The following is a 13,677-nucleotide window of genomic DNA, read 5'->3' as shown; positions in this document are numbered from 1 at the left end:
CCTGGGTCAGTTCTGCGAAGAATGCTGCTAGATCCATTATTGTCGGTCGTTCTGTTAGTTCGGGATGACAAGTGACAGGGGAGAAACACAGAGCAGACAACGGTGAATCGTGACAGTATGACTGTCTTGCCCTGAATAGCCAAAACTCCACTTTCCATGACAAAATAGTATTATATCTGTATTTTATTCGGGTAAATTCTCTGAGGCCATCAGATGACATTCGGCACTTCAGCTCTGCCTCTGCACTTTTAATATTCCCTTCCAACTTCACGAGTTCTCGTGCTTTGGATTTTTTGATGAATGAGGCATACTGTATGATCTGACCCCTAAGAACTGATCTGACCCCTAAGTGCCTCCCAATCCACGCCCACAGAGGATACTTAGGACCAGTTGGTCTCCATATATACATTGATTTCAGCCTTTAACATTTGTTGGAATACAGGATTTTACAAAAGGGATACATTTAAGTGCCAACTATATGGTTTCTTTTTCTCCATATGTGACAACACCTCTAAACTCACCAGGGTGTGATCTGAGACTAAGATGTTTCTAACTGAGCAATCCACAACAGACTTCGATATAAAAAAAAATTCTAGAACAAATCTTAAAAAATGTATAGTCCCTACCAGATGGGTTCAAAAGTGTCCAAATATCTGTAAAAGCCAGATTTTTACACATCCTGTGAAGCATCATTGTTGCTCTAGGGGGCTTACACACTTTGGCTTCACTATGATCAAGGGCTGAGTCCATCAAAAGATTAAAGTCTCCTCCCAATATTATATCATGAGGGGTGCCAACGGCTTGCAACATCCCTTCAAGATCTATAAAAAAGCCCTGATCATCAGTGTTAGGTGCGTAAATATTAGCCAAAATCAACCTTTGCCCCTGAATTTCTGCTAAAACAATAATGACTCTTCCTAATCTATCTTTAATCTGTTTAATACATTTGAATTGTAGATGTTTACTTATCCATTTAATAACTCCCCTGATCTTACTTGAGCCAACATTATAGAAAACATATCCACCCCAGATCTTCCCAAATTTGCCTGTGGGGAAAGATACACTATATCAAATTTCTTACGTTTAAGAAAATAGAAAATAAATAACCTTCCTTCTTTTGATGGGGTGCCCCAACTCATTCACATTCCACGTGGAGAGAGACAATCCGCTCGTATTAACATTTGACATTTTGACATGTGAGAAAACAATTTGTGTCAAAAATAAAATTATAAAGACCACATTCCAACATTGGTGAAACAATCAATCCCGAACATCCCCCAGAACAAAAACAGAAAAAGTGCGCATTAACCCTGTGCACAACAGCGCCGACCGGCGTCCATCCCTCTAAAATCAAACAGTCCATGTATGCCTACGAGAGTCCCCAAAACAATTTGCTGATGGTTGCTCAAGTGCATTGCTTTTTTGGTGAGACAGAATTACCCAACAGAAAATAATCTATAAAGCAAACTCTAGCCAATAGTCAGAATAAGCACAGAAAAACATGTAGATTCATCCACATAACTTTTCCAAAGGTGTGTCCCTCCACAAAACAAGCTCCAGGCACTAGCGCAGGGGTCGGGAACCTATGGCTCTTTGTTAAAAATGAGTGGCTCGCCGGGTCTCTCACCATTCACCAACACATGATCATTTAAAACTTTCTAGAGATACTTTTCCAACATAAAGTGTGGGTGCGATTGCAAACCTTGAAGTCAATGACACTGTTTTGGTTTCCTTTGTCCCATATTTTACAGCCTACTTCTGGTTAACAAGGTTTGAAATGAACATCTGACAAATGTGGATTTTTCATGCTGAGTATTTTGCTGATGTTCCAGCCACTGTGGAAGGTGACCTGAAAGACTTGTCAGAGAGATATATAACAAGAAATTAGACAGAAAGACACGCATTTGATGAAACGTGATTATATTTTGAAGACCAGACAAAAGAAAAGCCACCGATGTGCATCTGATTTGATGTGTGTGCAGTGAGCTCTGAGTGCAATGAAAGCTTCTCTAACACATGAACATTCATAGAGTTCTGGGACTTGTTTCCCAATAACTATTGATCTTAGCTGTTAAGAGAATTTTCCACAAGCTGTTTTATGAATGTTCGTTATTTTTTATGTGCAACCAGGGTATGATATATCACCCGCAAAATGTGACAAGACTCAATCCAGTTTGCGATCTCCTCTGCAAATGCATTTCATGCACAAGTAATTCTGCTCATCTACCTGCTAAAGGTGTCTCGGAGTGACACATGACAAGAAATGCTGACGTGTTTGAAGAAACACACTTTATTATATTTTTAAGAACAGACAAAAGAAAAGCCGTCAATGCTCATGTCTGATTCACTGTTCAGAGGCGTGCAACGGGACCCTGTCTCTTGAAACAAGTTCATGTAAACTGAAAACTGTTTACAAGAATAATATAGTCTATGAGAATGCTGCAAATGATCTCCGATCATCTCGTGAGGTACTGCGAGTTTAGTTCGCTCTTACACATTGTGAACGCAACTCTGCAGGTGTAATAAATAAACAAAGACGAAAGTGATTAAATCATAAGGTAATACAAGACACGTTCGCCTTGAACCTAAAATTGAGTTCTATTTTTTTTCTTTAGGCATTATAAATATGACCAAAGTGGAATACAAACACATTCAATAAGAACACACATTTGGCAGCATTTTTGGGAACACAAGAATTTTTTAGGCTTTTTAATTATGATGATTATTATAATTATCTTTACATTTATAATTGTGTATATATTTCTTAAGTTGTATGCTAGTAATTTTCACCTGTTGCTGCATACTGATACTTGCGTGATGGCAAATGGAGCCGTTGGAGCCGGTAAATGTTTGGATTTGGGGAGGTGGTTATATATAAGATTTTTTTTATGACGTCATTATTAGTATTGATTTTTCGTTTAGTTTAAAGTGCAATTTGAATTTAGAAATGTCTTTTGTTCAAGTTTTTCGTGTTTCAATAAATTAGTTAAATTTTTAAAGCAAAATCAATAAAGCAAAAATATTCACCGACCTTGGTTATTGAACATATAATCATATATTGATATTTTAAATGCGATTATCATTCAAATGTTTTTTACATATCACCCATCCCAAAAGGGAAGTAAAAATGTTTATGAAGTAAAATTAAGTCATTTAATGGATTATTTGTTTGTTTTTGATTAGTCTATGGGCAATATAAACATGGTATTTTATTGAAAAACTTAGTAACATTGTAAATGATTCGTTTGTGGTATGGCTCTTTTGAAAAAATACATCAACCGAAAGGTTCCTGACCCCTGAATTAGCGGAACAGCACAAAAAAATTTTCAGTTTCCTCTGGCAGTCAAACAAATGTTCAGTGAGCTGGCCCATTCGGCCGTTACATGAGTGGAACAGATGCCCTAATCACTCTAATGATTTGCAAGAAATATTCCACAAAACAGACTCCATCCAGGGGGAGGCATAAGCACAAAGAAAGTGCAAGTTCATCCACAAACTGTCCCAAAGGAGTGTTACTCCACAAAACAAACTCCAGCCGCTAGGCAGAACCAACACAAAAAGAAACACAAATGGCTCTTAGTTCCTCAGACAGTCAAGTGAATGTTCAGTGAGTCAGGTACACTTGGCTGCATCGAGAGCATATTTTTTTATTATATTTTTAAGATCAGACAAAAGAAAAGCCGTAAATGGTAAACTTTTTGATGCGCTACACTTTTTGTCACAAAAAACTCTTAGTTGGAAACATTGTTCGTGTTTACACTATTAGGCGAAATCCATCTACAAATGACTTATAGTGTCTCTGCATATCAAGCTGGTACTGTATAGAGAAGGGATTTTAACGTAGAAAAAATACTCACTTCTGCTTGAAAGGAATATTCCAGGTTCAGTACAAGTTTAGCTCAGTCAACAGCATTTGTGGCATAATATTGATTACCATGAACATTTATTTTGATTTTGCCCTTCCTTTTCTTTAAAAAAAGCAATAAATCTGGGTTCCAGTGAGGCACTTACAATGTAAGTGAATGGGGCCAATCCATAAACATTTAAATATTCACTATTTCAAGAGTATAGTCACAAAATGTAAACAATATGTGTGTTAACATGATTTTATTGTGATAATATCGCTTTCTAACCTTTTCTGTGTAACGTTATAGCCAATTGTATCTCTAAAACACTTAATTTACAATGATTTAAACAACTTTACAGCTCAAATATTACATGAGTTTATAGTTTTATAACATTTTAAGCTCCGCATTTTTGTCTTTAAACCCTCTAAAAATGTGGTTGCACTTTATTTTACAGTATGTGTACTTCCAGGAAACTTACCCAAGAAATTACTGAGTAATATTAGGTAACTACATGTACTTAATATGGATTAAGGTTAGGGTTAGGTTTAGTACCTAACAATTACTATAGTTGTTGTAATTATATAGTATGTAAATGTAAAACAGTACTGTAAAATAAAGTTCCATCAGGTTAGGTTTAGTGTTAGTTCCTAGTAATTACTATAGTTGTTGTAATTATAAAGTACATAAATGTAGAACAGTGCTGTAAAATAAAGTGCTAACAAAAATTAGACCAATTCACTTCCATTGTAAGTGCCTCACTGTCACTTGGATTTTTCAGCCTGGTCTCGTGAAATTTACATGAGCATTGCAACGTTTTATTCCAATATGTTTAGCTTGCGTGGTAGCGCACCTCATGAAGTGTTGGGCGCTGTTCAAAACCAGACAAGAACTCAAGCTGACATGACAGAGACATAGAAGTGACACAAAATGTATGTGGTTGCTTTAGAAAATGTGCTTTTCATTTTGCTTCTGCATTTTAAAACAGTATTTCCATGTAATTTCATGACTAGAAGGCCTTTTGACCAGCCAATATTCTAAAGCAGAGTTACTTATTTTTAACTCTGTCAGTGGAAGCAAAGACTTCTAGAATATCTAATTTGAGGAAATTACACCTTTGATTACTCTGTCATCAACCACTGAAGTGCTCCTCTGTTGTTAGTCTGGTTATTTATGGTGTCTGTCACTCAGCATAGACCTGTGCTTTCTGAGAACAGTGTGAGATGAAGGCAGCTGAAAGTCTGTTTGAGTGACTGAGAGCTTATAGGCAGATCTATACAGTTTGCTGATTTTCAAAGCAGCTGAGGTTATCATTTAGGTTACTTTCTTGACTAGTACATTATCATTTTCCTGTGTGACTGGAGTTTGAAGGGATGTTTTTGAGTAGAATTAAACAAAATCTTGCCAGTTTGATCACAGGCTGTTTTTCATGGGAATGAAAGTCACACTATTCGAGAAATGTAAGAAATGACAACCTACAATGTTTTTTTTTTTTCTTTCTTCTCCATTTGTATTTGCAGGCCATGGTGTTATTTGCTGATCCAAACCACTTCTTGTCTGAATTATATCACACCTTCTCAAGTCTCTGTCATGATCCAGAGATTTCAGTACGGAAGACGGCAGCTGAGGGTTTCCATGAGGTAAAAACTCACATTCTTATCTAAACATTTTCTATTAAGGGGTCTCACATTTTGATAGATAGCAGTACCTCTGAATTCTCCTCTCTTACTGGTCTATCTGCAACTCGACTAAACTCAGCTCTGCTTAAAAGTCTAGATTAACCAGCATGCAGTTCCATGTTGGTCTAGTCTGGTTTATGCTGGATAATGCTGGTCTTGCTGGTGAACCAGCATAGCCATGTCGACCACTACCAGTAGATTAACCAGGGAAGTTTTACTTAAGATAGTCAAAAAACTATGTAGGATTACCTACGCACCAGCACCAGTGTTGTGGTCCAGCATTCAAAACACAACATATGGTTGTTTTCAGCAGATAGGTCATATAACTTGCTTCAAAATTCCTAGACTTTTCTTAATAGTTGTAAATGTCTGTAGAATGGGTTCATTAGATTGATCAGAAAAGATAATTCTGTAGTACATTAGCACAAGGCAAATAAATGAATTTGGTAGCGCTTATCACATTTAACTGACACACTTTCAATATTGGTAAAACTCAGACAGCTCTGTGAATGTTATGCAACTTGTTAGCATTATATACTGTATGCCATTATTATGTTATTACTTGCTGCCATTAGTGAATTTGGACTTAGTGTAGATGGAAGAAGCCTGTTCAGAATGCACAATACAATCTTCTCTAATCTTTCTGCATTAGGTGGTGAAATTGCTGGGCCCAAATGTGCATTACGTACACAAAGAGATAATTACTTTGCTGCAGGATGATTCATTAGAGGTGAGACCTGAAAAAAGGTTTATGTGTTTGTATGTTTGTTTATAAAGAGAGTGTTCAGCTGTCTGTGTGTGACAGCTTCATTCAGAAATGTCCTTTTCCTTGGCACACTCTTTTGTGAGACGTGGTGATTTTCTTCACAGAAAGCTTCAGTCTTTCCTAGGACTAGGGTCATTGTATATCATATAACATTATTTAATCACTTTTAGACCTTAAAGGAATAGTTCACCCAAAAATGTAAATGCTGTCATTATTTACTCCACCTTAATTTTGTTCCAAACCCCTATGCTGTTATTTTCTTCTGTGGAACACAGAAGGAGAATTTAATTTATTTCCAATTCTCTGTTTTCCTTTCAATGGAAGTAAATATTGACAGATTTTTAAAGCTCCAAAAATTCTTAAAAGCACCAAAAAAGTAGTCCATAGAACTCAAGCTCTATATTCCAGATGTTTGGTCACAAGACACGCAAGAACAGAAGACATTTGAAACGTGAAATTTGGTTTGGAAAGGCCTGGGGGTAAGGAAATGATGACAGAATTTTCATTTTTGGGTGAACTATTTTTACACCAATCTAGCAAATATTTATTAGAACCACCAGACATGCCAAGCCAAGTGTGTGTGTATGGGGGTGCGTGCACATGTTTGCGAGCCTTTGTGGAGGTTGTGTGTAGGATGAATTGAAACACTATCTAAGGCTGAGTGTGGCAGTGTTTATTCTGTTATGATCCCCTGAGAACTGTTAGTCACACCCTGCATAACCATCCACTATAGTGCTATGCAGAACTCACTGAATATTGTAGGCTATCAGGCATAGTGATTTTAGTGATTAATGACGGAGACAGTGTATTCACCCAAAAAAACAAGTTTGGTTAAGAAACCATGGAACACAAAAAGAGATGTTAGGCTGAATGTCAAGGACTGACAGCCTCAGTCACCATAGCCTTTTCCATATAATGAAAATGTATGGTGACAAGGCTAACGTATCATGTGTGGTTGAACTACCCCTATAATTGTTTTCATGACAAAGTGATCTTACACAAACTTATCTCCTGGCCTTTGTTGGGATGGTAGAAATGTCTTTATGAAACGTGATGAAGAGAAGATGTTGTTGACTTGAAGGGCTTTTGACTGCAGGTACTCGATGCTCTGTTGAACAATCTTCAGGAGACTTTGGAGAAGGCCACTTCCAGAGGGGAAGGAGCAGGACCTGAGAGCAAGGTACTAGCTCCTGTAAATGTGGTTTATCTTGCTTGTGTGTGTTGGTTTTAATGTTTGCCTTATGTATAAAAAAAAAAATATAAAAACACAGGAGGTAATTTGGTGCCCTGATTGCATCAGATGGTAATACCATGGTACATGATACTAAATTATTACTTTTGGTCAATATATATATATATTTTTTTTGGCCAATGCCAAAACTGATATCTAGAGAGCAGGTTGGCAGATGGCTGATACTGTATATATAACATAATTAAACGATTGCAAAGATCTATACGAAATTGCTAAAACGTAAAAGAACACATTTTACACAATATTTACTCAAAATAAAAATAGTTAGAAGAGCATTAATGATGTTATGCAGGGGGCGTCTGCGGCTATCAAATGGATATAAAATTACAACAGCTCATTGAAACTGATGCCAGAAAGCCGTTTAATGTGAGAAAGTTGCAGAAGACATGAAAGCGGCATCCACTGTGTCATGTGACAGATGCATTGTGTTGTAATAATGTGACTTCCCTCTACATCAGACTTTGGGATTTATCCGGGCGCACTTGAGCACATGCACACTCTACAAAAACCTATAAGAACACCACTTATGCGGACACGTGAGCCATATTCTCAGACAGACACCTTGTGTGTTAAAACACGTTACCATAATAATTCCTTATATGGCAAAAGCATTACATTTTAGAAGACCACTTACTGCAAAATCCTGGAATAAACCGTTTTCTTAAAGGGAAAGTTCACCCAAAAATGTACAATTCTCTCATCATTTACTCTAATGCCACCCCTCATGGCTTTCTTCTGTAGAACACAAATGAACATAAAATAAATTAGAAATAATATAATATCAAAATAACAAATAGATTAGGAATTACTTGACAAATAACTTTCTCTCACTCCTGGCCTTACAGCAGGTGAATGTACCAGACTTGGTGCCTGCTCTGGTGGTGGCGGAACAGAAAGCAGCATCATCACTGCGCTGGCGGGTTCATGAGAAACTTCTGCTGTGCTACTCTTGTCTGCCCCGTGTCATCTCTGGAGACCAGATCTACTTTCGCTTCCTTCCCAGAATGTTCAGCATCATCACTACCAATGTAAACTTGTTACACGCACAATGTTGCATATACAGTCTCCCACTTCAAACATATTTAAACTGTTCTTCTCTTTATGCTGTCCTAGAATGTTCTGCCAGTCCAACGGGAAGCTGCCAGAACATTATGTGTTTTCTTGCGTTATAATCGCAAACAGGAACAGCGGCAAGAGATAATCAGCAAAATAGTGCAAGGTAATGGTTATATTATACTACTGATCCTCTAATCAAACAGTTCCTCTAATAGGGTCCTATGATTTCCGCAATGCGTAAAATGGATGGAATCACAGAATCCAGTCATAAAAACGGAATCAACTATTAAACGTGGAATGTCACCTCATTATAAGCTCTGCTGTGCACTGTATTTGACATAAATAATAACACAATATTGTGTTTTGTGCTGTAAGAATCTGTATAGAAGCCCTTTATTGGATAAAAATAATGTAATGGTATGTTGAAAAATAATCGTTTTGTTTTTCTATTTGATTAAAATTGTATGAATTTATTTTAAAAAATACAATTATATGACAACATTTTATAAAACTTTTAAATAAATCTGAAATCTGGGATGTTTATGAGTGTTGAATTTAGTTAAACAGCAATGGGATGATCCCCTGCTTGTATCACTCTGCTTGTCCATATTTGTGATGTTCCAGGCTGTTAGTCTGTATGTTTCTCATCGAGAAGCAACAGTTGATCCTGCTTCTTTTTTAAGTATTTTTGTTATTGAAGCAAATTTAAACATAATACCAGGCCATATTGTGTTTAAAGTCTTAAGTTACTCCATACTACTGAGGGCTGAAACGATTAGTCAACATTATTGACAACGTCGACAATAAAAAATTGTCTACAAAAATGTTCACTGTCGAATAGTCGTCTGATTTCTTTTAACACAACATGAGATCTTTTGAAACGCTAATGATGACGCGGGAGAGCAGCACTTCAGCTCGCACTTGATTGAGGAGAGGAAGTAAGAACAGCTCACAGTACAGACGCACTCCAAACTTTACAAACAGATTAAGGTGATGTAGATAGCAGAGTATTATAATTAATTATAATACAAAATAAGTAAATGCAGAAGCAGTGCGACCGTCAAATAAAGCGGAGCTGTACCTGGTGTTCCGCTTGAGCAAAACTTGCCTGTCAGAGATCTAAAAAGGAAACACTGCGCCGTTATATACTGTATTTAATGCATCCTTTACTAAAGTTTAAATAATAAGGAAGCGGGCTTTATAAATAAGCACAAACTCCGAAACTGTCATTTGTCTGTGCGGTCGGAGTCACGAGAGAGTTTCAAACTTCTCCCGGCTGATACACTGTTTCGTGCGGAGACGCTCATCACTGGCGCATGCTTGCTGAAGCTAGATTTTGTTTATAGTGATTGCTCGCGACATAGTGACACAGTGTGTATCTTATGGTGAAGAAAATCGAAATCAAGTGAACAAAAAGGTGAGAGGGTGTAGTCTTAGCCCATTATACAATGCAAAAAAAAATGTTTTTGATTTGCCTTTTTTGGTTTGATTTCAAATATAAATATCTGAAAAATTTACTTTAGCAGCCATACTGCAGATGACTAAATTGTTATCGGAGAATTTTGAATATAATATTTAATTCATTTTAATATTTAAAATCCTTAAAACAAGATACATTCACCTGAGAATCAGCATATAAGACATTTAGACTTGCTTTTAGAGCAAATATCTTGAATATGAGTATATTTTTTTCTTTACTGCCCTGGCAGAAATATGAATAAGTGAAAAAATACACATATTTAAGATACAGTCTCTTAAAGCAAGTCTAAATATCTTATATGTTGTTTCTCAAGTAAATATATCTTGTTTTAAGGATTTTTTGATAATGTTAAATGGAAAACAAGACAAAAACACTTAATAAAATAGGAGTTTTTGCAGTGAAATGTTTAATTAATTAAACAATAGAAATCCAAGTAGTTTTTCCCCTTTAATTTAGTGAATGTCATTTAGAGGTATTTTTAAAATATGATTTTGTCCTCTTTATTGTTAGTAAGCACATTTAAAACAACTTTTTAAGTCGGGCACAAGCTGAATAATCGGTTAAGAGCTAACGATTAATCATTGCAGTAGTTGCCGAATAGTCGATTAATCGTTCTAAAAATCGTTAGATTAGTCGATTATAAAAATAATCGTTAGTTGCAGCCCTACTTGTATATATAAAAATGTTGGATGAAAGAAATATCACAATCACACTCACAGTTGTACTGAATATCAGCATGACTGTGATTATCTGCAGCCTCGTGCCTGATATGAGATGATAATTTGTTTTTCTCTTCTGATTTTTAGAGCTTGCTCAAGGTAGAAGCTATTGGAACAGGCTGCGGTACCTGGATCTGTGTGAGATCATAATAGACCTCTTCTCCAAATCATATTTTTGTAAACATTTCCTTATTCCAGCGCTCGAGTTGGTCAGTGACCCTGTGGCCAATGTCAGGTGAGAAATGCTTTTTAATATCTGTCACTGTATCCCTGTTTTCTGTGCCATAAATTTAAATGGTTTTACCTAATGGTTTAATTCATTGTTTATTAATGGTTTAATAGGCCTTTGCTTTTATAGTAATCTATATGTTTTTGTCAAATATTAATACAAAATTAATGGGTGTGGGGGGATCATGAAGCTAATTCATTGATTTCTGAGGCAGTTCAAAATCAATTCTGCTATGCAATATGTAATCTATGAGTCTGTGACCCTGACAGGTACAAGATATGTTATATGCTGCCCAAACTGAGATCTACCATCAGACCGGCAGAAAAACGTCTGCTTCAGCAGCTTGAGTTCTGTTTGCGAAAATTGTTATGCTGCGAAAAGGACAAAGATGTAGTGGCAACTTTGCACAGGGTGAGGTGGCTTGTCTTCTATAGGCTACTTTATATTAAAAAGATTTAGCATTTAGAGAAAGAATATATACGTTTATTAATTACAAGTGAATTAGATATTATTATTATCCTCAAACTGTTACTGTTTTTTCTCAGATAGTTCTGGAGGTAGACAAAATGGACATTACAGAGCAGGTATGAAAGATCTGTGACCTTTTCCACCTTCCCTTTTAGTTGTTAAGGTGCTAATACTGTCAGGCCATCTTACAACATAGCAGCATTCTGTATCTGAATACTTTTAATAATTTTGTAATCTGAATCTAAAGTTTTAAAATAACTTTTGCAGTACCATAAAACACATGAAAGAGAGCTCTTGGATCAGAAGAAGGAGAAGGAAGAGACTCTTTTACTTGAAATGGTGAAAAATTTCAACTTTTTTGATGTCCACTTGTACCAAAAAATGCTATTATAAAAATCTAAATTTCTTAAACACCTCTTTGCTTGTGGATTCTGTAATGCTATGATCACTTTCAATTTGTGGGTTTGCAGTCAGATTAAGATAAATTGATTCGGTACCAGCCTCTTTTTATAGCCTACATTACATTTTGACTTTGCCCATGTTTTATTCTTATAGTTAGTTATGTATACCAACTGGAATATTAGTTTCCTCTCCTGGTTTTTATTAATATCCTACTTCCTATCTTACTATTATACTTTCTTCTTATTACTTCACCATGATTGGCTGGCCATATTGGTGAATAGCCAGATTTGATGTGTAAATGAGTGCAGTTATTGTCAATGTATCAGACTTTTCTAACATCAGATATTCAATAGTTTCAGAACGAGCTGCCTTTTTAAACTTAGTTTCAATAGAAGGTCTTTTGGATTGAGGAGGAAAGTTTTGCATTCTGAAACTAACAGTAAATGTCATTGTCCTGTACACCAAAAAACATTTCCCCAATACATCAAGGAAGTTTAGATTTTTTTTTTCAATAAATGGTCCTTCAAAACACAAAAGTTTTAAATGCTGGTTCCTATATTGTGTTTGTGTAATACATAGGAACGGCTAGAACGACAGCAGAGTGAGGTGAAACTAGTTGGTGAGAAACATGGTGACAAGAAACGTGAGTGACGTTCATTTAGACCCTCTCTGTTAAATATCGTATTTTGTCTTGTTACAAATGTCACATTTCCAAAAGTACACTATATGCTGATCACTTGCTTGTTATGTAATTGTTATTCACTGCAGGAAGAGACAGCAAGACTAGTCTTTCTGGTAGTAAAGGAATGTCAGGATCTACATTAGGAGCAACATCATCCACTTCTACTGGTCAGCATACTCCCCGAAATACATTGATTGGTGTAAATGAATAATAGAGGCCATAAATACAATATTTGATTTGTCTTTAAAACATGGCAGACAACTACCACAAGAAAATGTTTTCCCATTTGATGCAGCGTTACCATTATAACATGTTGCGCCCTATTTTAAGAGTGCAAGTGTTAAGCGCAATGCAATGCCTTAAGTCAGTGGTTTTCAACCTTAAATATACTATAAGTAAAAATTAAATACCATAACTAAATACATAACTAAATAGCACAACAAAAATATGAGACTGTTATTATTGTGCATTCACTTCACGGGCTCACTGATTGGTTTTCTGTGTTACCAATAAACCGATTTTTCATTAAACTACCTGTGCCTGATGCAGTAACTGTACAGCAGACGTGAATATGGATAAGTGGTTATCAACAGGGTCTCTCAAAAGGACAAGTAAGGAAACAGCTCCAACAGTTTCTGACATCGAAAAGACTAAAAATAAAGCTAAACTAAGAAATTACAACAGTGATTACCTAGCACTAGGTTCCCATGTGTGGAAACTGAGAACAATCAGCTACTGCTGTGTTTTGTGTGCTCAGAATTTTTGTCAAATGAAACTTTGAAAACAAACAAACTACATCATCACTTGGAAGTTTTTTGAGAGTACCAAAGCAGGAAAAAAAAACTTTAAACTTTGCGCACTGGCAATGACAATAGTAAAGCAGTGGAGGCATCCTATTGTGTGGCAGCGCTTATCGCAAAGGCTGGAAAACCTCATGCAACTGGTGAGAATTTGATTTTACCTGCCGCAAAAGAAATGGTTGGTGGGATGTTGGGAGAAAAGGCCCTCAAGCAGTTAAATCTGATTTCACTTTCAGACAATACAATTGAAAGAATAATAAACGTAATGGCAGATGATGTAACTCAGCAGTTGATTAGAA

At 36.1% G+C, this 13,677-nt stretch overlaps 1 protein-coding gene across 2 annotated transcripts in view; it reads left to right on the top strand.

Annotated features, from left to right (window-relative positions):
- Window positions 1-13,677, top strand: part of LOC127622194 (serine/threonine-protein phosphatase 4 regulatory subunit 4-like) — an 83,418-nt gene that overhangs the window by 65,407 nt on the left and 4,334 nt on the right. For both annotated transcript variants that reach the window (XM_052096198.1, XM_052096197.1), the window contains 11 exons: window positions 5,366-5,485; window positions 6,177-6,254; window positions 7,387-7,470; window positions 8,388-8,570; window positions 8,656-8,761; window positions 10,885-11,032; window positions 11,296-11,437; window positions 11,572-11,610; window positions 11,762-11,833; window positions 12,476-12,539; window positions 12,665-12,745. In XM_052096198.1, the coding sequence (XP_051952158.1) occupies window positions 5,366-5,485; window positions 6,177-6,254; window positions 7,387-7,470; window positions 8,388-8,570; window positions 8,656-8,761; window positions 10,885-11,032; window positions 11,296-11,437; window positions 11,572-11,610; window positions 11,762-11,833; window positions 12,476-12,539; window positions 12,665-12,745 (1,117 nt within the window). The remainder of the gene's footprint in view (window positions 1-5,365; window positions 5,486-6,176; window positions 6,255-7,386; window positions 7,471-8,387; window positions 8,571-8,655; window positions 8,762-10,884; window positions 11,033-11,295; window positions 11,438-11,571; window positions 11,611-11,761; window positions 11,834-12,475; window positions 12,540-12,664; window positions 12,746-13,677) is intronic.

Source organism: Xyrauchen texanus, chromosome 28, assembly GCF_025860055.1.
Source record: "Xyrauchen texanus isolate HMW12.3.18 chromosome 28, RBS_HiC_50CHRs, whole genome shotgun sequence".
Taxonomy (NCBI): Eukaryota; Metazoa; Chordata; class Actinopteri; order Cypriniformes; family Catostomidae; genus Xyrauchen; species Xyrauchen texanus.
This window is presented reverse-complemented; position numbering and strand designations above follow the sequence as displayed.